The sequence below is a fragment of the Caloenas nicobarica genome, chromosome Z (assembly GCF_036013445.1).
Source record: "Caloenas nicobarica isolate bCalNic1 chromosome Z, bCalNic1.hap1, whole genome shotgun sequence".
Classification (NCBI taxonomy): domain Eukaryota; kingdom Metazoa; phylum Chordata; class Aves; order Columbiformes; family Columbidae; genus Caloenas; species Caloenas nicobarica.
Window position 1 is genome coordinate 23524197 of NC_088284.1, and position 27647 is coordinate 23551843.

The 27647-nt window shown below is 38.4% G+C and overlaps 1 protein-coding gene across 3 annotated transcripts; it reads right to left on the reverse strand.

Annotated features, from left to right (window-relative positions):
- PAIP1 (poly(A) binding protein interacting protein 1) lies at positions 1–27620 on the reverse strand. 3 transcript variants are annotated; one of them, XM_065657143.1, is made up of 12 exons: positions 27595–27620; positions 25947–26059; positions 22336–22517; positions 17090–17278; positions 14256–14368; positions 10346–10457; positions 8984–9109; positions 6063–6169; positions 4545–4662; positions 4354–4408; positions 3678–3771; positions 1–1543 (listed from the first exon to the last, which is right to left on the reverse strand). In XM_065657143.1, the coding sequence occupies exons 2-12, from the start codon at positions 25975–25977 to the stop codon at positions 1450–1452; spliced, it is 1221 nt and encodes a 406-aa protein (XP_065513215.1). In that variant the 5' UTR covers positions 25978–26059; positions 27595–27620; the 3' UTR covers positions 1–1449. The 3 variants fall into 3 exon arrangements, with proteins under 3 accessions (XP_065513215.1, XP_065513214.1, XP_065513213.1); XM_065657142.1 differs by lacking the exon at positions 27595–27620 and adding an exon at positions 27126–27429; XM_065657141.1 differs by lacking the exons at positions 25947–26059; positions 27595–27620 and adding an exon at positions 23734–24247.
- Positions 27621–27647: the final 27 nt, after the last annotated feature.

A 27647-nucleotide genomic window follows, 5' to 3' on the forward strand; every position in this document is an offset into this window, starting at 1 on the left:
TAAGTGCATACTTTAAAGAAAAAAAAAAGCAGTGCTAGGTGAAGGGGAGACAGAAGGACCAAAACATTTCTTTTTTTAAAAGCAAAAAGACAAGGTAGTGAAATTATACCAAAAGAAACAAAGCTAGTTAAATTTTATTTTCCGAAACTCCAACCTAAACAAGTATGTTAAATAAACATCCAGAAAACAGTCAGTGCTCACTCTATTAGCAGATGCACAAGTTATTTAACCAAACAAATAACAGTGAAATATTAACAGAATTATTTACATGCATATTTACAACATGTGTTCTTTACAGTAGATAACTTTTCGGAAATATTTCAATTTGGTTTTGGTGAGGGGTTCTACTCAGTCTAACGAGTAACAGATAACAGAAAATAGTAAAACTGAGTTTGGCAACAACAACAACGGACTATCCTAGGAAAACTAACATGATTATATGGGGTAAAAAAAAAAAAAAAAAGAGTAGTTGGCTTCAGGATATTAACATTTATGCAAGATACGAATTTACTCCAACTACAAAATTAAATCAAACTACATAAAATTAGAAGAATGGAGAAAGTTAAAAGGATTGCTGGAAGGTCAGACATGTTAGATACATTAAAAAAACCCAAACAAAACCAAACAAAACCAACAACCAAGCACTGCACATACGCTTGAGAAGCATGGCTTAAAACATAACTATATTCATATAGTCTTCAAGAACACAACAAATTATAGTTTTTGCTTGTAAAAATTGAAAATAAGCTTATCTGAACCAAAGATCTGGAAAGCACCTGACTTCCAAAATACTGCTTGCTTTTTCACATATCAACATACATCATGTTTATTCCAGGAAAAAAAGTTCAGACCTCAGCCGTATGGGTTTTGGAAGAGGAAGAAAATAAATGAAACAAAAAATCCACCACAAAACAAAATCTTCACAAGCCATTTCTCATTATTGTGATCTACACAAAAAACCCCCAGATTTGGATCATACTCTCATTAGCAATAAAAAAAATAATTAAAAAAACCCCAACAGAAGCAAATACCAGATATCTTTTATACGGTAAGAAGGATGAGTAAATCCCAATATATACCAAAACAAGCAAGCAAGCAAATAAATTTAGATAAAGTTATTCTTCCTCTTTCAACCTCAAAGGAAATTTTATCAGATGATCCCCATTAAATTTTAATTTCAATTATGATAACTTTTAAATCATTTTTATTGCAGCCAAAAAATTGTTCATATACCTGTACATAAAATAAACTATTATATATACACAACATTTTAAGTTACACGGCATAAGTTTACAATTTTTGGCAGATTCTGTTAAACAAAACAGAAATTGTATAAGTTTAGTACTCTGAGAAATTCAAGTTCCTTATTTTGGTACAAATGTTTTATATCCCCTTGTATTCTAACTGTACCTAAACTGGTTTAATAGACTAACATTAATGTGTAACGTCTCACTGTTTTCTCTTATGTTCTGATTCTATACAGAATTTTTCATATGCTTCTTCAATTTCAGGATCCATCTCGTCATCAATGTCATCAAAATACCTAAAAAAAACCCAAAACAAATCACCAAATACGTCAGGTTTACATACAGATTTTCAGAAACATTTATGTAGATGTCAAGAATAAAGCAGAGTTTTATAAGTAGCAGTTAATGATGACATTTTCTTAAAGGGAATGAAGAGGGAAAAAAAGTCGTGGGTACCAGGAAAACAAACAGAACCCTGAATCAGCATAGCTCTGTACAAATAGCTGCAGTGTTTGTCACCATTTGAGATCTTACATTGTCTAGTTTAAAGGACAGAAATAGTTCCGGAGATGACAGAAAATGAAATAATGCAATGCAAACTTCCCAAAATTTAATAATGCGTCTCTAGTGACATATTTGCAACAAACATAACTAGCATAATATTAGCATAATTTTTGGTTGGTCAATATCCTAGGTCAAATACTGCATCGACTGTCTTGGTTACACAGTAGTCAAATAATTTGTAAATTTACAAATATATTTGTAAAGAAAACCTGCATTCCTATTTGTTGATACATGTAAGAAGGCAACCTTAATTCACCTCCCTATTGCATCTGCATTGTATTACCTTCTATTATACTGTAACCAGTCTTTTGTAAAAGATTTGTCTTATTTAGGTCACAGAAAAGACTGGATAAGAACTTCAAAATAAAGCTGGAAAGTGATGGGGATCACTTCAGCTTTCTCCCCACAGTTACTGGGAAATAAATTCAGTGTTCCTTGTTTTCTCTAGGTTCAACTGGAGTGTTCATCACCATAAACTAGGGCAACAAAGTTGTAGCTTGAACGTGATAGTGTATATAGTTCTAAACAGCCTTAAAAAAAAAAAAAAGGCCTGCAGCTACTAACTCTCAAAAAGTGTGCATTAATTTCAGGTGCTCACTTTATTACCTTCTGTGCCTGAGTTCCAAGCAAGCAAATAAGCACATCTTATCTGCACAGAAGCCATAAATGGTATGTTTCACGCAAAAACCACACAAAAACCACAGTAAGAGCAACATAAATGTATACAGAAAGTATTTTTTCTTCAGCATTGTGCATTGAAGAAGCAGTCTACATATTTATTTGTTCCTCCTTTCCTATGTAAGTGTAGACTTGAGAAGGGACTCAACATAGAACCCTTCTTCCTGAGGTCAGTCATGAGAAACAGCTGACAGAGGATCAGGATACCTAAGCTTTTCTTAAGCCTTCAAGAAAGAAGGTTCCACGGTCACCTTGCATGAAGGTTGACTCTCAGTCTGCCACATGTCACTCTTTGGATTTGCTGCGTTTTTTAACTGCTGTCTCCATTTACCATTTAATTTGTTCTTCTAAGCACTGCAGTTCACATAGGTATTTTTTTCCCCATAGTATGAGACTGTTGATTTTTGATGACAGCTCTAATTTATCTTCCAAAGTTCTTGCCACAACCCTCAGCTAGGCACCATCTAAAAGTTTTCTAATTTACTAACAAAAGTATTGATTCAGGCCAGCACTCTTATCACACATAAACACAACACTGAAAATGTTGCTAGGTAGCAAATAATGACCCGAAAGTCCTCCTTCAAGCACATGGGTGCAAAGTTCAGAGCAATTTATTTTAGGCCATATTTCTTTTTATTAGTTACCTATTAAATTCCTATAAACTGGTGTCAGAAATCAGAATCCATTCCCATCTATTACTTGCCCCTTTGCCATTGGGTTGCTGGTTTTGTTCTACAGGAATAATGACTAGCCATTTAATTGAGGGAATACTACTTACTCTGAGGAGAGAAACTTTAAAACCTCCTCTCTTTGAAGGACTCTGAAAATTCTGTAATCATCTCTAGTTAGAAAGTGTATGCGCATCAGTCAAATGAATTCAGGCTGCCTCGTTACCAATACTTGAAGGTCTGGTGCTTTGTTTTGCTTGCATTTTTTTTTTAAATGCAGAAGAGAGTGTGTTTGTACATGTGTATAAGTTTCTGAAATTTAATTACCCTACTCGGATAATATAAAATTTGTTTCAAACTTGTGTGATTACAAACCAACTCACACCTGAATGAATATGTAACTTCCGTTGTAGAGCTAAAAAATTATTATTTAGTTTCATTTTTATCAAGATTGGATTCTTAATTCTGCAGTAAAAATAACTAGTATTACAAAAACCTATTACTCAAAAAGAAAACATACGGGTCTCCAGATCCTGATAAATCTGTTCCATTTTCTTCATAATCTGGAAACAAATCCTCTCTTTCAAGCATCTCCTGGTATTTTTCTTGGTAATCTGGCAAAGTAAAAATGAGTCTGAGTAATATGTAAGACTAGTCCTCTAAATTAGCATACTTCTATACAATTTGAAAATAGCCTACTTAATGAAACCATAAATGGCATGAAACATATTATAGAAAAAACAGAGTTCTCTCGGGACATCAGTTGTCCTCCAAGAATAATACCTATCTTCCCAAAGAACTGTAGTCATAGATGTCTTTAACTCAAATGATGTCATACCATGTTGTAACTCAGATTATAGAAAACAAAGAAACTAAGGAAGAAAAACCTTTTGCTACTAACAGTAGACGACCAAAAGAAGACGTGGAGATACCAAGTACTGAGGACTATAGCACAAATTTTTATCAACTATATGAACTCAAGTACATATTCTCTATTTCAAACATTCACCTTCTTTTAATGAAGAATATGGCATGTGTTACATAAAGCCAGGAATTCCAACATAGTTTTGTCTTTCAAGTTGTACAAGTTTCAAACATCTGAAGAACAACTTTTTATGTACTTCGACAGGACATAAACTTGATTACAACTTTTTAAAGAAGATGGAGAAGACAGGTGTACTAAGCTTGTGACGTACCTGGATCTGCTGCAGTGAAAGGAATACCATCAGGAGTGTAAAATGTTGGCTCATTCTAAGAACAAATTTATACAGAAAGTTAATTTGCATTCAGAGATAACAGCTGTTTGTAGTTTTCAGCAATGTGACCATCTATGCATCAAATTAAATTAACATTGAATTAAGCAACTTAAGTGTCTGTAAATTCTTACCATAAAATAGTTTGGGTCATTTTCAGGGGTAGCTTCTGTAAGTGGAGAAGTTCCATGAACTCTACCCCAGTTACTTGATCGCAGTTCTACTAGTTTCAGAAGCATATGCTTCACATCTCTGAAATAAAGAGAAGCACTACAGAACTTAGAATGTTTTGTGCTAGGCAAGAAATTTGGCTTATCTTGCAAATACTAGATAGTTAAATCCCCCAGACTCTAAAAAGCACAAAATTTGTTCCAGTCTGCAAATAATTTTTAGTGGTGTGTGTTTTCTTTTTTTTTTTTTTTTCCCCACGCCCCCTGCTGCAAGTCTAGATGCTTTTTGTGTCAGTTATGAGATAGTCACTATCCGTTTCCTCTGTGGTAAAGTAAGGAGCCCAAACAAAACAGAACTTGCTGTAGTTTTTAATCAAGATACCAAACCTGCAGCACAAGCTGAGGAACAAATCCTTTTCTGATAAAAGGACAGTACTGGGAAAACCAGAAGGAGGATCTTCAAATTGTATTTTAATAATCTAGTTTATGCTCCCAAATTCAGCCCTCTTAATCACACTGAAATTTTGCAGTCAACCATGAGAAGTAATGACTCAAATTCATTAGATACCACCACTCATTTCATCCCTAAAATAAGAGAAATCGCTTTCTTCTTTTAAGCAAGTCCATGGAGAAGAGTCTCATTAAGGAATAAATATGTAAATAAAATCTTCAGTTGTTTTCTCTATTTAAAAATGTTTGTAGCCTCAGCTTGTACTATCAATTTTCTCCGGTTAGTGAAGCAAATTTTTCCTCATCTTCCCTGGGGGCAGCTCAATTACAACCCACAGATGCTATGAGCTGCATTGTTGGCCTTCCTCCATATGGGAAGAGATCAGGTCACAGTGTCTGAACCCTCTATAGGTTTTTAGTAAGTTTGCAAGAAGCTGAGGATGAAGTGCAGCAGAATCAGATAACTTCATGCATGCAGTTGATTGCAAATTAAGCAGCAGAATACATTTGCCAACCACTTGTTTTTTTCCAGACTGTAGTAAGACCCTGCCAAAAAAGTATGGTCTCCAGAAAAAAAAAGCCAAAGCATATTCCATTTTGCCTTCATATTTATAGTGATCCATCTATATTTAATATTGTTTGTATATATCTAATACTGTTAATTTAAGATTTTAAAGTATATACTATGAGATATCGCCACTACTGTCTCTTTGTATCTATACTTGCTCTTAGAGCCTAAAGCACTTATGGAAGAATTCAAGACCTGAAAGGTTAAAAAAAGAAAAAAAAATTAGAGTGGAACATGCATCTCTATTAAAAGATTAAAAAAAACCAACCCAAACCAAAACAAACAAAATGCAACCAAATCCAAACCCCCTCTTTTTCCTGAGAGAAGTGACCCAAATATCCTCTTACTTTTCAAAAATAAAAGTTTTAAATATAATGTTTTGGACATATTTATTATTCTTGAAGATTTTAAGGTGTTATGTTTAATATAAACCCAAAATACTACACATAAATTTATCTTCTCACCTACTACAGTTTGCATCCAACACAACATTTTCAATTCTCTGAATCATTTCCTCCATATCATTCTTTCCTTTTTCTTTCCAGGCATCTTCTAAAACTGAGCCTGTCAACTAAAAACAAGGGATTAATATTTTTTTTAAAGAAAATTATAAAACTTTAATAAATCGTCAACAGAAGAGATTCTGTAACAATTCATAACATTTAGATGCAATGTGTGACTACCTGAGGGCTGAAGCTCCCAATTGCCTGCATCTTTTTGCTAAACAGATTAATAGACCTTGTAAATAGTTCGTTTTAGACTACAGACAACATGGTAGCTCTATGTCCAATGTTTATGTTACCTAGAAGTTCACAGCAACTTCTCTCCTTTCAGTCTTGAAATATTATTTTGAAACAACTCTAGTGACTGGCATTTGTCAGATCTTACTTAAGTATATGCTATGAAAAAGGAGACCTTATTTTTGCAGATGATGCCACCAGCTTGCCTGAGAATAACAAAGTTTAATGAATTTTAGAAACACTTCAGTCAACTCAGCTAGCATCAGACACGCCACAGAATTTCATCTGAGTATACATAAGATGAGCCAAAATTATCTGACCGAGCCAGCCTGAATTTTAATTCATAAAATCTGTGATACTGAAGCTGCTGCTGAGAAAGCTTTAGCAGCAGGCAGTCTAGAACTGCTGTGGATGAAAGCCTTTCATGTTAAGAATAGGTAATTCATTGCCCAATAATTGCACAGTAGTTAAATCAGAAAAAACTAGTTTGCCACTATGATCAAAGTTAGTAGCAGTTCCTGATGTACTCAGCATAAATATTACATGATCCAAAATGCTTGGAATCATACCTGATGATACACAGGAATAAAATGCAAAGATAAAAGCAAGCACCTCAGCACTTGTTTGGTATTCCTAGTTTTGTCCTACCTTGATTCTAGATAATAGCACCAAGAAGGTTTAATTAAAAATAAACATATTGCGAAGCAAACAGGTGAAAATCCTGTATCTGTCACTATATTAAATGGAAAAGACAATAGGAGACATTTATTGCTTCAGCAGTGAAACCAAGGTTTCACGAGGTAGCCCAAACTAGCTGCAGATACACTCCAGCATTTGTAGATACCATAAGACATCAGAAAACACTTGTGTTCCAGAAAACCAAGTCTCTGTTCTGTAACACCTTTTAGATTTAAAAATGTATCATAAAATAATTCAGATCACTGTCTTTTATTTTAGAATGGATGCTATGAACACAAATAAATATTCCAAGAATATCCATAGAAATAGTGAGACCTCCATCTTCTTTGGAGAACGATTTTAAAAACCAACAGCATTGGAAAGCTTCCTGATTTCTGTACTGCCTTTTTGAAATGTCCTTCAGTGGGCCTTGCCTCAGAGAGGCACTGCCAACGTAAGGATTGACCACAGAAGCGAATGTGCTTGTTACACAGAATCAGAGAATCACAGAATGTCAGGGATTGGAAGGGACCTCAAAAGATCATCTAGTCCAATCCCCCTGCCAGAGCAGGAACACCCAGATGAGGTTACACAGGAAGGTGTCCAGGCGGGTTTTTAATGTCTCCAGAGAAGAAGACTCCACAACCTCCCTGGGCAGCCTGTTCCAGTGTTCCGTCACCCTCACTGAGAAGAAGTTTCTTCTCAAATTTAAGCGGAACATCCTGTGTTCCATGTTTATACCCATTGCCCCTTGTCCTATCATTGGTTGTCACCGAGAAGAGCCTGGCTCCATCCTCGTGACACTTATCCTTTACATATTTATAAACATTGATGAGGTCACCCCTCAGTCTCCTCTTCTCCAAGCTAAAGAGACCCAGCTCCCTCAGCCTTTCCTCATAAGGGAGATGCTCCACTCCCGTAATCATCTTTGTGGCCCTGCGCTGGACTCTCCCCAGCAGTTCCCTGTCCTTCTTGAACTGAGGGGCCCAGAACTGGACACAATATTCCAGATGAGGTCTCACCAGGGCAGAGTAGAGGGGAAGGAGAACCTCTCTCGACCTACTAACCACCCCCCTTCTAATACACCCCAGGATGCCAACCTCACACTTGCTGTGAAGCAACCTGCTTAAACATCCAAATTTCAAATGAAGGGCTTAAATTGGAAGGTGTAAAACCTCTCTTCCCTGTTCCCTATTTACCATCCCAAAAGAAGCTGCCAGAATTGGAATTCAAGAGAGAAAAGTCTGAAAAACAGCGGAGTGGGAGAAACGAGGAACAATGAGGAAAACCAAACCAACCAACCCCCCCCAGACAGAAACAAAACTCCACAGAAATACTGCTTAGCCTTTTGTCTTCATTCCTAAAATAAAGAGTGTTTTCCCAATTATGCATATAACCATGGCTAGGGAAGATAAATTTTCTCCCTGCATAGAGGCTAACATATTTTTAAGGAAAAAGTAAAATGTAAAAGCAAAGACGTTTGTTTTCATCACAAAAGAGAAATACATAATTTCTACAGTAATAATGATGCAGACAATACAGGATAAAATAACTGATATCAAGAACTTTTTGCCACAGAAAGTAGTAGACCTTAACTGCTGAGTGTCCTTCAGAACAGAGAACATACCCAAAAGCCCATAATTCATTCAAGTTGGTTACAGTTTTCTCCCACACCAGAAACAGCAAAATGAGACCTGAAGGGACTGCTTCTTACTCCTTTGTGCCTTGGTTTCCATTCTATTGCTCTTGTGTGTACACAAACAGCCTCACTTTTTACTTTTAGAGTAGCGTGTTAAGTTTTTGTTGACTCAATTTCACAACAGAACTAATGAAAAAAAAAAGCACAGCTTGCTCTGCTAATGATGTGATGCATAAAGCCCTATAAACACTTCCTCATTTGCAGTTTCCTCCACTGCTCCCAAAGGTAGGAAGGTGAAAAAACTTGGTTTTGAAAACTACTGTCTCACCTTCAGCAGTTTCACAGCACATATCAAATTACTGTCCACAGGATTAGAGAAGAGCGCATTTAGTAATTCCCGAAGGCCTTCTTGAAGAATTTCTGCTCGTGTCACCTGTCCCTTTGTTCCTTTAATCTGCAAAATATATATAAACATTTAAAAGACTTAAGCCTTAGAAATTAATTTAGGTACATTTTCTCTCTTGAATGCTGTATGATTTTGTGATCAACATAGTTGAGCTCTTCAGCTGGAAGAACATGCCACATACTGTAACTATTTTAGAATATAGACTTTGAATAATATCCTTACAATTCTGACGTACATAACAATGCATGTCTAGCATTTTTTTTTGTTTGCTAATAAATTGCTAAGAAAAACTACCAAATGCCTGGCAAATGGCCCATAAAATCCCAAACTGTCAGAATCCCATGCTCTTTCCCATCCTACATTATGTATTTTCTACAGCTGTAGTGGCTTACTTCTAGAAGGCACTCCTTCTGTATTTAAAACGTTATAGAAAATTGTTTAAAAATAAATGGTACACACCACAGAACTGGACAACTCCCCCTCCCCCAAACCCTTTGCAAATCTTTTTTACTTCTAGCAAGTGAAAACCAGATTTCAAGGCCCACTTATAAAAGGAAATGGAGGAGTCAGAGAGTTATTTTCTTTCCTCATGCCAGCAAAACATTTTTATAGCATCTGCTTAAAGCAAACCACTGAAATAATCCAGACAAAAATATATTTCGAGTACACTACTACAGTTAACTTACTGAACTCACAGGTGTAACAGTCAAAGAAGTTTTGCTTGTACATACACTTTTTTGTGCACTCTAAACCCAAGATTTCATAATTCATGCACTAGCCAAGGACTCAATCTTCAGAAGAAATATTGTTAAAGGTCTGCATTTTTAATTGCCTGTTTTGAGGATTTCCATACTTTCCTCAAGTGTTTGATAATAGCTCCTATTAGTGGCTGAATACTGAATTACACGGGTTATTGATCCTGACTGGCTTCTCCTAGGTTGTAACACTTCCTGTGTTAGTTAAATGTAGTCATCTGGGGGTTTTGCCAGACAAAATACCAAAAACTTCATTCCAAAGGTGGTTTATGGCTGGTTCTTTTTATGAAGTCTTACACTATTTAAAAAAAAAAAATCTTTAATCTTTATACACTTATATTTCTAATGACCTTGTCTTTTTTTTTTAATCTGTCTCTTGGACATGTTATAATAGAACTGTTCCAAAGTTATGTTACTTTATTCCCCTCCCCTTTAGAAAAACACGTCAAATTATATTCCATGTCAGTGTTTACCTAAACACAACAAAAAATTTAATGAAAAAACACCTGACATACAACTTTCTTCTTACCTCTAGGTTAAGGTAAAGTTCAGCTAAGAACAGCACAAAAGCATGAAATTGTTTTCGAGTCGTCTCCTCTCCTTTGGTAGCTTCATCTCTGTTTTCATACTCTGTTCGACACCTGCAAACATCAAAATAAAATCATATAATCTGTAGACATGCCATCATATATAACATGCTATGTGTTTAACAGAATGCTAAGAACTGATGAACTTCATTAAAACTGTTAAATGCTGAATGCTGGGAAGTATGATTTGTGAAGGAAATACGAGGACTTCACAAAAACACTGTGGTTTTGTGTCCTTTTAGATGAATACATATGATTGCATGATTATGTTCCAAGCACTGAGATATCTGACACAGCAAAATGAAACAGTGCAACGTCCTGCACATGGGTCAGGGCAATCCCAAACACAAATACAGACTAGGTGAAGAATGGATTGAGAACAGTCCTGAGGGGAAGGACTTCGAGGTGTTGGTTGATGAGAAGGTTAACATGACCCAGCAATGTGCACTTGCAGCCCAGAAAACCAACTGTATCCTGGGCTGCATCAAGAGAAGTGTGGCCAGCAGGCTGAGGGAGGCGATTCCGCCCCTCTATTCCGCTCTGGTAAGACCGCACCTGGAGTCCTGCATCCAGCTCTGAAGACCTCAGCATAGGAAGGACAGGGACCTGTTGGAGAGGGTCCAGAGGAGGCCACAGAAAGGATAAGAGTGCTAGAATAGCTCTCCTTAAGAAGACAGGCTGAGAGAGTTCAGGTTGTTCAGCCTGGAGAACAGAAGGCTTCAGGGAGAACTTATTGTGACCTTTCAATACTTAAAGGAGGCTCATAAGAAAGATGGGGAGGGACTCTTTATCAGGAAGTGTAGTGATAGGATAATGGGTAATGGTTTTGAATTGAAAGAGGCTAGATTTAGATTAGATATTAGGAAGAAATTCTTCACTGTGAGCGTGATGAGGCACCAGAACAGGTTGCCCAGAGAACTTGTGGATGCCCCATCCCTGGAAGTGTTCAAGGCCAGGCTGGACAGAGCTTTAAGCCACCTGGTCTAGTAGAAGAGGTCCCGGCAAGGGGGTTGGAACTAGACCATCTCTTTAAGGTCCCTTCCAACCCAAGCCATTCTACAATTCTATAATTTAAATACAAATACAGAGGATTAGGATAACATGACAATGAGGTATTTTTTCTAGTATCCAAAAGCTCTGTCGAAAATATACAAGTTTACATAGCAGGTCAAAAACAGAATTAAAAAAATATTTGAGATAAAAGGAAAGCCAGACAACTTATAATGTATTCTCAATGGTTATTTAATGGATTAAGAACCACCAGAGAAACTGAAAAAAATCTAAGGAGCTGAAACAGAAAATTTAAGGTAGAAACTTCGGCTGAGAAACAGAAGAAGAGCTCTCTGTGGTCCTACTGTTAGGTTGTTTGCCCCCCTCCCCCCTCAGTTTCATCCATATTAGCAATGAAAACATAAGCAACTTTAAACTCATGGCTTCAGGGTGCTAAAATGAATGTTATCTATTGGGCTGGCTTTAAAAAACAGGAATCAGACAATCCAATGTTAACTGATATTTCCCTCATGTTCAAGTAATAAACATAGTTAAAAAAACCCACAAAAGACAAGAGTGATCATTTTGAAAGCAAAAAGGCTCATTTTTTTTCCCTTGTCCCAAAGCAGATATTTTCAGCTTCTCCATAAGGTACCATTCCTGATGAAAGGTCATCTGAATGCATCGCTGTTAAAGTTTATGATGCTTTTGCTCCTAAATGTAGGTGGACTATATGAAGCTTTTAAAATAAGAAGCAAGCCTGAAGTTTAGAAAGCCTTAAAGAACAAAGGGCTAATTCCTAAAGAATTCTTAAGTATTATAGTGCACTACCTCTTCAAATGTCACGCAGTAAAATTTAAAAGGAAATATATAAATTTAAAAAAGGTTGCATTTTTGTCAACTACAAAGTCTTATCGTCATTAAACTGTAGAAATAAATAAGAACTGAACTGTACTCATCAGAATATATAACATAGGGGAAATGGAAGAAAAATAATTGGCAAACTATTAATGTTAGTGCATGCCTTGAGCAGAAACACCAAGGATTTATCTGTGAGAGTAATGACATTAAGGCTTGAGGCATTTATCTTGATACTGAACAAAGTATCTGTCATTTTCAACTGCATCCTGATGAAACTCCATAAACTGTATTTGAGCACACTAGGGATGCATTTGTATGAGAACCCTTTGTAATTCTATATTCGTAGATAATGTGCTTGTGGATACAAGCAATCACTCAAATAATTCCATTTGTAATTGTACCAAAATTATGGGCTGTGCTTTTAATGATTCAGCCCTTGTAACCTCCCACCCACTGTTACAAGCTAACTATACACTATACCAAGATTTACTGCCTGTACCCATTGAAATAAACCTCACACTAGTGAGAAAATTACTGCAGCAGCATGAGCTACGCCAAGCACTGAAATGAGTCAAAGAAAGTGGACAACACACTTCGATCACTGTCCACCATGATATAAAATAAATACACAGTACAATCGAAAGACTTAAAGATGGAGACCACCACTAGTGGGAAACCCTTTTTGGGTAGTCATGCATACCACCAGAATATACAACATGTTGCGTCCTGTAGTTGTCTTACTAGGTTCAGCCTTACTGTACCTCATACTAATAACCATTTTGTATACAAAACTTAGGAAGATGATAATGTGTTCAGAAAAACTTCATGAACTCTGCTTCACATATTAGCAGCAATGCATTACCAAAAACAAAGGGAGGACTAATAGAGAACAGACTGCCTTAACTTACTGAATTACTTGGTATACAGCTTTTTGTAGAACTTGTTTAGAAACTGCTGGTATAGAATTTGCTTAGCATAAGTAATTTTGCTGAGAATAACTTCCGCAAGCTGTGAACCTTTGAAACTTCCTACTTCTTAAAGTACAAAAAGGCCTAAGAGTATACAAGCTAGAAGATAAGGGGAACTGCATCCCTGGAGATAAGGAACAGGACCATGCCTAACAGAAGACAAAATAGAAGAATGTTTTGGCTATTGTCAAGAACTTATTTTTTCCAGATGCAGGTGCAAAATAGCAACTCAAGGAAGGCCAGAACATTAATTGACAGCCTGCCTGACAAAAATGAACAGATCCAATAAAGAAGGGGGGCACCCCAGACTCTAATTTTGTAGATGGTCCAGCATGACATGCATAGGGTGGGCACTTGGATTGTGGGAGTATAACTGTCTTAATTTTTTTCCTGCTGAGTGTCCCTCTCTAGGAGGTATCCAGCTTCAGCTGCTCTATGCTGTACCTTGCAAATAAATTACTTATTTTAGAAGAATTTCTGGAATCCATGCCTGAGTCTCTGTTATGGGAAATGTATGGGAAAGGAACTTCTCAAACACATAAGCCATCATAACTCTGTAGTAACTGGAAACTGAAGAAAATTATCCTCCTGGATTTTATGCACGTAACTTTATAGATATAAAAATCAATTAGCTGATCAATGAATAAACTTTAATTACTTTTCTGGCTGGAGTTGTTGTGTAAAGAAAAACACACAATTAATTAAGTCCTGTCAAGAGTCAAAGGAAGACAACAGTACATGTATGTGCATTTAGTATTCACTAGCCTTCAATTTACCCTGTAATTTGGGATCAGTCCAAGATAGTTCAAAAGAATCTACAGAACTCTGAATGGAGTCCTACTTTCATATTTTAAAATATTTAAAAAATACATGTATTTGATATCCAGTATGTACATGTACTTTAATAATCCTCAATGTAAACTTCTATTTTAAATATATACCTCTTTGCACATGACATTAAGAGTTATATACAAAATAGGAAGACGTATAACCTGAGAAAGTAACAGGCTTAAAATTACATGCTGATACTGACCTTTGAAGTAGCAACTGTCGGAAGTTCCCACTTTGTGGACTAATGGTTAGATGGTGAGATAGATAGTTACACAACCGTGCTCCCATGTAGGAAAAATTTGGGATGGATGTGGCCTTCCAAAAAAAAAAAAAAAAAAAAAAAAAAGTGGAAAACTAAATTATTCATTGAAAGTCATGATTAGGCTATCAGGAAATATCTTTTTTCAAAGCTGTGCTTAACAACAGTTGATTAGACAACTGCAGAGCAGAAAATTAATAATTACTATTTGTCATGTTAATGTTTTCATCTCATCAACACTTTTCTATATGCATTTCAGCACTTAAAATCATTATACTGTGATTTTGTGGCTTTAAGAAAACAATCACCATTATGTCATGTGTCCTCAACTCTACTTCTCCATTGTGACTTAAACCAAAGAGTGTCTAAAAGTCACATACGATTTAAAAAAAAAAAAAAAATCAACAGTGGACATTAAGACACTTTTTCAAGGATGCAAACTCGCTCAAGGACCAATGAGTACATTAAAACAATTTGAATAAAGGCACCTTCATTCAGTCTAAGAGCTATTTATCCCAGAATCTATTTTTGGCAACACTAAATGCCCAGGGAAGGAGTACAAGAACATGGCAAGCAAGGAAATACCTTCTCCTGTTATGTGCTCCAGCTATGTGCAGAATAGTAAACTCCTGATTCAAAGGCTAAAACTGTACCATTACAGTTAATAGGTCTTGACAAGTCCTTTTTTTCTAAAATAAGTCCTGTTACTGTTGAACAGTTGCGCTTTTATCATTTAAAAACTAGTGGCAGCAATGAAATGACACAATTTAAACACTTTCTGAAAATACTTTAAATCTGACACTTCAAAATTTCAAGAGGTGAAAAAAAGTAATTGAGAATTCAAAGTCTACATTCAACCTCTGACAGAACTTAACACAGAATATCCCCTTATTTTGGCAATTTATTACTGTTCATTTGTTTTAAACTCTCTTCTAACAACATTTGAATTTAAGATTATTTCTCAAATACAGCTTCAGTGAAAAAAAGGTTCTGGTGTAAATAACTCCATCAGCTCTGCCAAAAGAAAACAGGAGTACTAAGAATTCATTAAACTTCTCCTGTGGATTTATCATCTTTGAACATTCCTTTTTCTTCTGCTTCTAACATTTTTGAAAAAAACATCTTGCCATTAGCATGTCAGTGCATTATAGCTAGTTACCTTTGACAGGCAGAGAAAAATACACCCTCAATGTAACTGTACTGTGTGCATAAAGTTGCTGGAGAGAACTGAAGTGTCTTTGGAAGATACAAGTTTTAATTATTAAGATATTAAAATAGAATTCAGTTTTTATTTATAAGCAGATGTTTAGAAATACACTTCTGCAATTTTAATTGTTTTTTGATAAGCTAGGAAACACAAATACTTGAGCCTCTGCTCAAGACAGAAGAATAATAAGCTTAGTTGACATACACTTGAACACTATCCTATCCCGACATGCAACAAAACTAAAATCAGATGCTTTTGCATACTAGCACAGCTTTTTTACACTAAGTTTTATTTTTCACCTGATTTCAGACTGATAACACTCAATGCTTCTGAGTTAAGGTAGGCACAGCCAACCCTAACACTGGACTTGTTTTTAAATAGGAGGTGACAGGAAGAGGCAACATAAACATTTACATTAAATGAGAGTCAATGTATTTAACATATATGAAATTAAAAATAGGAGAATTTCTTCTTTTCTTCTTTCAGTAAAGTTCTATGGAATATGTTAATCTTTTTTTAACTATCCTCCATGTGTTCAAATAAAGGACAGGAAAATGATGCTGCCAAACACAGCATAGGCAATCTTAACATTTAACTAAACTGTTCTGAATTAAATGTGCATCAGTTCTGTACGATAAAATAAGAAACTTGAGTCTCCATAGTTCTTTACAATGATCAACCAGTCATGCAGCTTTAACATAGCCCAGACTATTTTACAGAAAAATATTCTGCAAGTATCTGCACTTAACAGGTGAATAAAAACGTGCATTCTTCAAGGTAGAATTTGAAAACAACCAACCCAGGAAAGTGAGGTATACCTAATGTAATAAATAGCAAGCACAAGTGTGACTTCATTCTTTGCAGCGAGCCCAAAAGGCAGTAAGAGCAGCTCGTTTGCTAAGCAACAAATATTACGCTGTTACTTCCAATGGCTCTCCCAATTAGTACGGAATTCAGCTCAAGGTCCCTGTCCTCATTACCATGGCCGTCAATTGAACTGGACCTAGTTACCATTAAAAGAGCTTTCCTTCCCTCCAATTATGCTGTTCTCAAATACATATATTGCAAAAGAAGAAGAAAGCCTGTTAATAAAGGAGCGTTTCCCAAAGGGCGATGTGTGCAGTAGGTATAAATTAAATTTTTTAAAAATACCAAGGAAAAAAAGTATCTAAGTATTACGAAGAAATCTTTTTGCAGGATAGACTAAAAATATACAACTCTGACATTGCTAAAGACTTCTTCAATCTCTACTATATAAATACAGCAATTCAAATACAACTTGCTTTAAGTACTGTAATTTCAACTCTAGTACGTGCCCCAGGAAATCCAAATATGCAACAAACGAAACAGAGTAAACTGCGGAAATTTATCAATTATCCAAGTATCCCACAGTTGAGCTACCACTTCAATTTACAGAGCAAAATCTTTCCTCATACGTTTTGATCTAAAAAAAAAAAATTCAAACCATTATACTACTACGTAGATACAATTACATAAAAATTATGCTTATCTTGAACACTAGGTAACAGAGGCATAACATCCACATTATAAGACACAATACACAGGCTACCTGCTGATAGATGAGTTCAACAAGTTCTTGTAAAGCTTCATCTTCAGTGACCCAGCCATTCAGTGTTTCGGCAAACTGTGCTATTTCAGTTTCAAAACAGCCTGGTTGCTCAGTGAGGTGATTTAGGAAGTCTTGTACATATTCTGCCAAAGTCAGATAGCCATCATATCTATCTTCAAAGGAAGAATCCTATGGCAATGAAGGAATATACCAACTATTTAAAATGAACCTAAAATTACGTTGTTACATTTACTATCTCCAGTAAAAAACATATAGCCCTCAGTCTTGAGTCTCTGCATAGTGGTGTTTATTACACAGTTCACTTGGACATGTTTCTATAGTGTTTAAGGTCTCCCAGCAAAATACATGAAAAGACAGATAAAAAAGAAATAACAGTTTTCCAAGTTGTGTGCACGATTAACTAACAAATAACTAAGTGTATCTGTTAAGAATGAAACTAACAAACTGAGGCTCACCACCCATTCCTGATGTGCACACAAACTGTGCTGCAGATATGCAAAACACAGAAGGAAAAATAATTGAAAACAAAATATTTTGGGCTTAGAGTGTATAGTGCTCCAAAATATGCAGAAGGGTGAGAAATTACAGAAATACAACAGATACAGTGCACTGCTCCCATGTAGAATATGTAGCCAGGAAAAGTGATCTTTTAAAGTCAGCAAATTTGCATCTCTTGGCAGTGGCTCAAAGATTACAAGGCATTTATGCTATCGCTGATGGAACAGAAGGCTACTAATTTTGTCCATTCAGAAATGACTTTATTTAACAGCATCTAAACAATACTGTTCTGGATTATTATAATGCCCGTATACAAGGGGAATGGCTAAGGAAGCAATATACTTTGTGATGTCACTAGCAATAACACAGTACAAATAATCCACTTCGTCACACTACACAAAAGATTATGAAAAGCATCTGAGATGTCAGAAGTGCAAGCAGGAGCCTGAAGATGGATGGCTAAAGAAATTACTTATAATTAGTGATTCAGTACATAAAGGTAACATATAGAACAATGGAATTTTCAACTGATCTACTATTTAACAAGAAAACGTTTAAAAATGTATCTACTTTAATGAAAAATTGAGGTAAAAGCAATAACACACTTTACTTTGTGGACACAAATAAATCAATACATTGTATAATTATACTCTCCGCCTCCCCACCACCCCTCCCATGATGAGCGGATGTTGTTTACTTTCTGCCTTTACAATGCCTCAGTCCCTCCGCAACTGTGAAGCAATAAGGACCTGTGAAAGATTTTTATCTGGATATGAACTGCAGAGAAAGACAGACATTGCTGAAAATCAAATACTGACATTCATTTCATGACCTATGAAGAATGTGTGGGGAAAAATGCAGACTTACCAAAATGTTTCAAAGACCCATGTTGTAAGTGTATACAACTTAAGCTAATGGCAGACACATCAATATAACCAAAAAACCCTAGAAGTATCTCCTGTGATGTTTAATTAGGTAGAGTATTTGCCCAGAGAATACTACTGATGGCTGTTACTTAATGTTGCCCATCAGAAATAGGAAAGAAATACGGTTTTACAAAAATGGTATCAAATTGTTAATATATAGCCTTCAACAACCTGATCTGAGTTGGTTTTTGCATTGAACTGGAGGTTGGAGCAGAGGAACTTCAGAGGTCCTTTCCAACCTAAAGTATTCTACAATTCTAATGGTTTGGAACTTATAAAGCCAAAGGAGGAAGGCTAACAGGCCTCCGTGTAACTTGCTAACTGTTCTACTTCTCTAAAGGAAATAAACTTTTGCTAGGTAATTTCAAATAGCCCACAGAAAGTTCCGTACAGTAAACTTAAACTATTTTGTTCCATGGAACTATGACATTGTACAACAATTGCAGCTTAGTCACATACAGCTGAACTAGCATCTCTCCAAATAACCTGTTAGAAAACTCTCCAGCCAGGATGCAGGCAATGCAATTGCTATAGCTAGTAGAAGCAGCTGCTCTTTCTGACAGCCTTCAGGTTGTTATGGCATCCTCAGTCAGCAGAGAAGAAAGTACCTTCCTTTCATCCTCACTTGAATTAAATGTTGGAGGAAAATGTCCTTGTTTTGGAAGAGGCCCCAATACCTTCTGGTATAGTGGTGCCCCTGTATTCATACTCCTCTTTCCATTTTTTTTTTTTTCCCCATTTTGCCAGGTCCTGCATTTGGGTCACAACACCATCATGCAAGGCTACGGGCTCGGGGAAGAGTGGCTGGAAAGCTGCCTGGTAGAGAGGGATCTGGTGGTGTTCATTGACAGCAGCTGAACGTGAGCCAGCAGTGTGCCCAGGTGGCCAACAAGGCCAACAGCATCCTGGCTTGTATCAGAACTCACGTGGCCAGCAGGACTAGGGCAATGATTGTCTCCCTGTACTCAGCACTGGTGAGGATCCATAAATTTCAATGACTTCTCAGTCAAGACAACACTCTCTATTCCTCCTCCGTTATGTTTGATAGCTATAGGATGGGATCCTGGACTGTCCACAACAAAAGTGTCTCCAGTTTGAAGATTACAGATTTGCCTCTCTTCTACTAAGGGTCAGTTCATGAGTTTAAAGACAGCAACTAAAAGGCTAAACAGGTACTAAAACTCCTCTGATTTACATAAATACCAGGAAGTCTATAGAAAAGATCTATGAGCCAAATCTACTCTTGGGCTCTGTTTCTGTACAGGTGCTAATTACCATTTAACTATACTTGATAAGTATTCACAACATTTTCACTTAGGAACTTACTCACTAATAATTTATCATTTATTTGATTACTCTGCAGACTTCTGAAGAACAAGCTTTTTTCCCCTTCACATTATCGTAAACTTGTTGAGCACATATAAAGTTATTGCAAGCTGAAGTACAAGGACTGTTGCATATACAAAATCACCTATCCATTCTGTATCAAAATCACCTATTCACATTTGGCTAAACGCATAAAACCAACACTGAAGCTGCTTAGCCTCCTTTCAGAAATAAACTGAAGTTAGGAAAAAAAAAAAGGAAAAAAAAAAAAGAAGCAGTAGGGGAAGAATTCCACCTAAGCAAATACAAAACACACTCCCAAAACTATGCAGTGTGAAAATCATTATGCCCTTCTGATGGAGTGATAGTCATGTTATTATCATACACCCACGCCAGAGAACAAGTCTGACATTTCCTACTGGCAATCCAAACCTAAATCCAGTCACCAACTCTACTGCAGACATCCATAACTTCTGATGGGATGGACAGTTATACGCAAACAGAGAATTCCACAGAAGTCTTCCCTCCCCAAAGTCCTCGTAAAGTTCTTCTGAAAATTCTAGCATGCCTTGAATACTGTACCCCTTAAACTATCTTCACAGATAACTGATGGTTAATCTCTAGTAGTTCTGATACTCAAAACTAATCTAAAAATCAAATGTTACATGGGCGTGCATAGTAATTACAATAATGTACAATCAAACAAGAAATCAACACTTTATTTCTAAAACAACAACAGCTTAACAGGAAAACTACTGTGTATTTTATAAGAGAAATGAGAATTTTCAGATCTAAAAATTCCAAGGAACATTCTAAATGAAAGCTAAAATGTACTAATTTTAAGTCAGAAAGCCAGAAGTTTCTCAAAACTTTGTTTTGATTCAAATTTTAAATCTCATAGTCAAAATTTGTGTAACAGTAAAGCGTGCTAAATTCCCTATTTTTATTGCAAGTGAGCCCAGTTTATAAAATGAATTCCATCATTAAAGTAAATAAAACCAAACTTCATAGTAGTGAAGGACTAAAGTCTGAAACATGACTATCTTATATCTAGTACATTCTGATTTGATTAAGGTCCCTGCAACATACTTCCAAATAAATGTTCTAGGTTTTGCTAACATTTTAAGAGTTATTTTTATTAATAAATGAGTCACTTATATTCATAGCATTTTCCTACAACATAGCAACCAGGAACTCCTACATGCTTACGTGTTTTTGCAAAACAGCTGAAAAGCAACACTGCAGGCCTCAAAACTTTGTAATTATAACAATGCATTATGTATGCCATTCCAAATGGGGTTTTTTTTGTCTTGAAACTGAAATCCTTTATTTATAGAAAACATGTAATGTGTACTGGGGCAAAGTAGTTATTTTCCCCCTAGATTATACATTCACTAAGGCATGTTAATGTTGGCATTTCTTTAACAGTTGTATATTGGCTATGGGCTTGTATTATCTAGGACAGTAATTCCATTCAGCAAGCTGGCAACATTAAGATAACATCAATTTTACTGGTGAGGAAAAGGCTTCAAAACACCAAAACACCATATTTAGCATTCAAATAAGTTATTTAACTTACAGAAAAATAAAAAAGTTTTTTCCTTAAGTTATTAAATATCTGTTTCAGTATAATTGTTTTTTTCTGACTTGATTGTATTTGTAAAAGTAATAGTTCCCACCTGTTTACATATAGTACCAGAGTTTGGCTGCTTGCATAACAAAAGGATATTCCAAGAATTCACACAGATCCTCCTTGGAGTAGAATTACTGAAGCAATACACAGAAGACAATGGAATGGACAATAAGAAGTACCAGCTTTTATTATATGATGCCTCTACCATATTGATCTGATACCACCCTTAGTCTGGCTGCAAATATAGTTTGCATTAGGTATGTGGGTAGGTAACTGCTAGGAATGAGCCTAACCCTACTTTTTTGCCCTTTGGAGCTACAATACCACTGAAGGAATTAAAAGACATGATGGTACATCAAGGTAAGCAGTCATGGCAAATCATACCCATGGCACAGTAAATTTATAAAAGGTAAACACTGTGCTCAGAAAAGCTAAAGTTCAAGCTTTCTGTCACATTTTCTTAGAACACCTGTGAAATCTGCATAAAAGCGCAGCTAAGCCTTTACTTAAAATGCAGTGAAGATACAACAGAGGTGGTCACCAAAAAAACCAGCTTACTCTGATGTTGGGTGTAATCAGTGCTTAGTGTAATCAACAAGAAATGTGTTTACCTGCAGCAAGCTTTAGCAAAATAGCCCATGCTAAAGGCTCTCCTGTACACTATAATATTCACCCATTATCACTTAACATTCTGACTGTGACTCTGGAGGTTATCATGAGAATTTTGCAAATCTCTTCAGCAAATGCAGCTTTGAAGTTACCTGATATACAAGATCTCGAGAAAACATTTTAAATTTGAATATAAGTAAATTGCCATACACTAAGTGAAGACAAACACTTACTGTGAAGTTCTGATTGAAGTTCTGGTTGTACCCCGACGGATAAAACTCAGGTGCTTTAGCAGACAACTTTGATGTTACCACAGGAGCCACAGTCACCTGAGGTTCACTCATTTCTGGTCCAGAATCAGGAACTGAAACTTTATCTTGTGATCCAGATGAAATTCCTGTCTGTTGCAGGTGTTCTGAAAAGTTTGTTAACAGCTTTTCTTAGAAATTGCTAAAGTTTTATGTATTCACAGAAAATACATCCTGTTCTAGACTTCAAATATACTTTTACTATAAATATATTGGTTTTACTGTTTTTCTTAAAAATGGATAAAGTTTTCACTGTAGCAAACTCGAGTTGTCTTGCTACATGACCAAAAGTGAACACAATGTTCATTAGAAGGTGGCCAAAAAAAGGGAGGGAAATAAAAAAAAAAAGAAAAAAGAGCTCTCTTAGTCTGTCATGCACGTTTTCTAAAAGAGCTAACCTGAGAATCCAGTAAATCTTCTTATGGTATGCTTGCTTTTCTTAAGGGTTTTTCAAAGATTTCAGATAAAAATGCAAAACTTTGAAGGTAAATAAATGAAGACCTCACTCATTTTTAACAACACAATTTTTAATGTAATCCTCAAAGACAAAGCTATTGTTGCTCTTATACACCATTTGCCAAAAATTCCAAGAAAACAGTGTTTTTAAAACTGTTATTTTCTATGTTTTCCAAATGTATTTTTAAGATTAGCTCTTAAGTTCACTGAAAACAGAACCTGATACCTACCTGAAAAAGGTAACCATCAAACCATGTTTTGTATTGCTGTTGGGTTATTTTTTGACAAATGTTTAGGCTGGAGTTAGAGTTCTTCAATAAGGGGAAGGCTGAGACCATCTGCGGTCAGATTAACAGACGGATAAAACACACGCACAGATGTGAGGGCATGGAAAGGGGGGGGATGGACAAAGATGTGTTGCGGGTGGCTGCAATACAAGATCACACGTTTACCTGGGCACAGGCCCATACCCCAGAAACACGAGCACTCTTCTGACAACAGGTGCAAGTACCCCTATGCAGCTGATCTCCACGCAGTGCCGAGAGGAGCCAGCCAGGTGCCTGGGGTGCGCAGAGCGCTGGCCCTCAAGGCCGAGGTGACCCCCTCAGCCCCCACATGTGGCGGTGGGGAAAAAGGACGCGCCCCTGTGGCCAGGCCGGAGCAACGTGGAAAGGAAGCCCCCCGGCCCTAGTCTCAGTGGGACGGGGAAGGGAGCGTGGTGGGGGGAGGGGAGGACAGTCGGAGACATAAGCGAAGTAGGAGCAGAGCGGTGCGGGCAAACGAGCGGAGCGCAGCAGGTTACAGGGAGCTGCTCCCCAACACCGGGGGCCTCCGGCGGAGCGGGGGCCGCTGCGCGGCGGCCAGTACCTGCGTTTCCGGTGCCCAGCGGCGCCGTCTTCGGAGGCCGCAATGGTTCCTGCTGCGGGAAGAGGCCGCCCGTTTGGTGCCGCTGCTCCTCGGCCGAGCCTGAGCTGTGGGAACCGCTGCCCTCGGAGCGGGCTCCGCCGCCGCTCTCCGCCGCGCCCTCGCCTCTGAGGAGGGCAGCGACTCCTCGGCCCCGGCCTCGGCCGGCACCTGGGGCTCGGTCGAAACTCTCCGACATGCTCAGGTCGGGGCGGCTCAAGCGCTCATGGGAGAGAGCCGGCGCGGGGGAAGGCTGGGGCCCAGGGGAGCCGGGCGCAGCGCGGTGCCTACTCGCCGCGGGCCGAGCCCTCCACTTTCAGTTTTACCCCCACACGCAACGCCACGATGGTCGCGGCCCGGCGAGGCTCATAGCGCCGCCTGGCGGCTTGGTCACGCCCGTCGCCATAGTAACCCGGTGCGGGGCCGCCGCCGGGGTGGGGGGAGGAGGCCGCGTCCCCGCCGCGCCGGGGGAGCTCGGGCCGCCCCGCCCCACGCCGGGTGTCGGCAGGAGCTGCCACTGCCAGAAAGGCCAGCTCGGCTGCCACAGGTTAAAGGCTCTCGCCCGGATTTCGGGCCGCGTTGCCAACCTCACGTGTTCAGAACTGATGAGTCAGCATCATGCGGGGGGGCATGGGACAGACTCACAGCTACCAACCAGCGCGCGGCTTGTTGCTGTCAGCGACCGGTTCTGGGGCCGTGGGAGGTACCCGTGTCACACCTTCCTCCAAACCCACGAAAGCTTGGAAACGGCATTTTCAAAAAGGCAATATTCTATTGTAATTGCTTCCCCACAGGAACAAACAGCGTGAGCTGACGCAACAGGACCAACACGGCAGCTACACTTAGTAGGAGACCTATAGCTACAAGTGTCTGCCTTTAACAGCATCATGCAACGCTCTGCACGTACAGCTGTTTCACACAAGAAAAGGGTTTGTGTGGAAAAGCTGCAGGCTAAAGTCTAAATTTAAGGAAACCAAGTTACGCCTCTAATGTGACACCACTGTATTCATTATATATGGAGATTGTCCATGTACTTTGCTAATATCACATTAACTGCAAATGATTCAATTCACAATTTAATTCACCTATTTATGTTCAGAGCCTTGCTCTACTTCCTTTGTGAACTCCAAATCACAAGCTGATTTCGAGATGAGGAAGGTAAGTGGGATCTGGGGCACCCAGCACAGACCTCAGCTGACGCTGTGGGAGACATTTGCATTTTGTTACCTTGAACAGCTTGGCCTGTGCTGCCCTGGCCACCCGTGCCCTCCAGAGCCAACAGCAAAGGCTGCTGCAGTGTTGGGTCAAACTCTGTTTGTCACCCATGAGGAGATGAAAAATATGCAAGTATGCATGATGCAATAGCACTGTCTTGTATTTAAAGAAAAATCCAATTGTATTGTACAATGGTGCCTTTAGAAGTTATACTCCTGTTTGATTTATTATTACATTTTACTATTTTTAATTATTAATGGGGGGATAAGGTATAAAATATTTGTTACTTCCCCGAGGCATGAATTGGCTGATTTTTGGTGAGAGACAAAGTTGGCCATACAGTAAAGGTGACACAGTTAAAATTAATTAGGCTCATGGGAAAACTGTTCCTAGGCAACCCTCACCGAAAATGAAGGCTGGTAAACTAACAAATCTGTACTCTGCAACTGAAATGAGAGCAAATGTAGGAGATTTTGATGAGCCTACAGAAAAACTGCAAGACTTCCTTTGCATAAAAAATTGTCAAAACTAGACTTAAGCAGTATTACCAATCCTTTAAAGATCACAAATTAGCTACTAAAATAAATATATTAAACATAGTCAGTGTTCTTGCGTTACTTCAGCTTCAGATTTACAGCCTATATGGTGACCGCTGGGGTGACCTTACCCGCAGGAGAATTAAAAGCTTACATTAATGTGAAAAAGGAAGTTGCGATTCTCAATCTGGTCTCAGGACACTGAGGCTTTAAGAAAATCATCATGATATACTGGCATCCCTATTTAATATGCCAGTCTTTCAAGAAAGCAAATTTGATTCTTCAAGGTATACACCTATGAGTATTTAAATGCCTCAGGTTACCATTATTGAACCAGACAACTTTTCACCTTTGGTCATTAATGTGACTTCACTTAGATGATGTTCTGCGTTATTTTAATTTACTGACTGTTTGGCAACTACTTACCTTTTAAAGTGGAATGTGATCCCAGATCCATCTTTACAGACACACTACTGAAGTTTGCATGAGAGCACTTGTGTTTGATTTGGAACCAAATTTCTCCTCCCCAATGTAGACACCTAAAACAAAAATTTAAAAAAGAATATTTCAGGATGTTAAATCCAAAATTATAATCCCCAAATACTGCCTACAATAGTTAACCCCTTTAGACAATGCCTAAAATTCTGTTTAGAATTTTCCGGCCTGTGTAGCTGAAGTCCTCTCAAGTATTTCCAGTCCCCTGAGACCAAACGGCAGGAAAGCTGAGCTAGCAAGACATATCCTAAGCACCCAACAGCTGGCTTAAAACTTTCACCAAATGCAGTTATGACCACTTATAAATATAAATATCCAGTAGAGGAATTGCCTACTTTGTCCTAAGTATGTTACCTAATAATCTACAGAAGCAACACTGCACACACCTGCAGCACCTGGTGCTGAGACACCACACTCTGCGACTTCGTCACTATTCAGAACACAAGCACTTTCACATGGCTGCTTTTCTTTTTTTATGCTGACAAAAAATTTCTATTTAGAAAAATGAAGAGGGCTGGCTCTAGCCATATTATTAATAATTGGGATTATGCTGATCCCTATTATACTGATGAGGCATCTTGTTGCACTAGTTATGGTTACGGGGCGCAAAACACAAAGCATATAAGCCATAACTTTAAACGGAATCTTTCTTCCAAATTTATTTAAAAACAGGGTAGCCTTCTAAATATCTAGTAGTGGGGTACACTGTTAATTACTCTCAGAGACCTATTTTCAGTGCTTAACTTCACTTCTAGTCAAAATTCATCAGTTGTGAGACTGGAAGCTGTGTGACACCTCCTGCAATGCATATTTTGCAAGAATAATTACACAGATATAAATAAATTTTAAAAAAAAGCTTAACACATACACAGAAACTACAGATTGTGTGAAAGAAGACAACCTATGCAGGCAATGAACGAGCAACCGGCACGTTGTTCTCTGTAAACTGCCTCTTTAATAGCATGGTTTTTAGTAAATTCATAATTATTTACACAGTTTCCAGAGTTCCTCTTTCTGTTATTCTCCCGTATTGTACCTACCACTCAGACACCAGATCACTGCTTTATTACACGTTTCAAGAATTAACGACAAGAATAAAGAAGATACCACCTATACGCTGTGGCGTTTGTCCACGTGAAACAACCACGTTGCAGGGAGCCTCTTTCCAAGTCGGTTGCCTCGACCTTCGCCTCCTCGCCCTGGTCACTGACGGCCCGCCACGGCCGAGGGACGGAGGCGCCAGCGGCTGCCCGTGCCCGCCTGCTGCTCGCGCCCAGGCTCCACCAAGGGCTGCGACGACTTCAGCCCTGCCCGCGATACCTCAGCTTCCCCCGGGAAGCCCCTCGGCGGAGCGCCGGTGGCGGGCAGAGCGCGGGACCGGAGGGCGCAGCCGCCGCTGTCACAGCCGCCCGGCCGCCCCTCAGCCGCGCGCGGGCACCCAACGCGCGGCGGCGAGCGCGAGCGCGAGCCGCCGGCGGCACGCAGGCACCACGTGACGGACACCCCCCCCCCGCCTCCGCCGCCCCGCGCCGCCGCCCCCTCCTAGACCGGGGACGCCGCGTAACGCGCCCGCTCCGACCTCGGCGTTCTCCTCACTCCTTCCGGGTTGGCGGGCAGCCCCCCCGCCCGCCC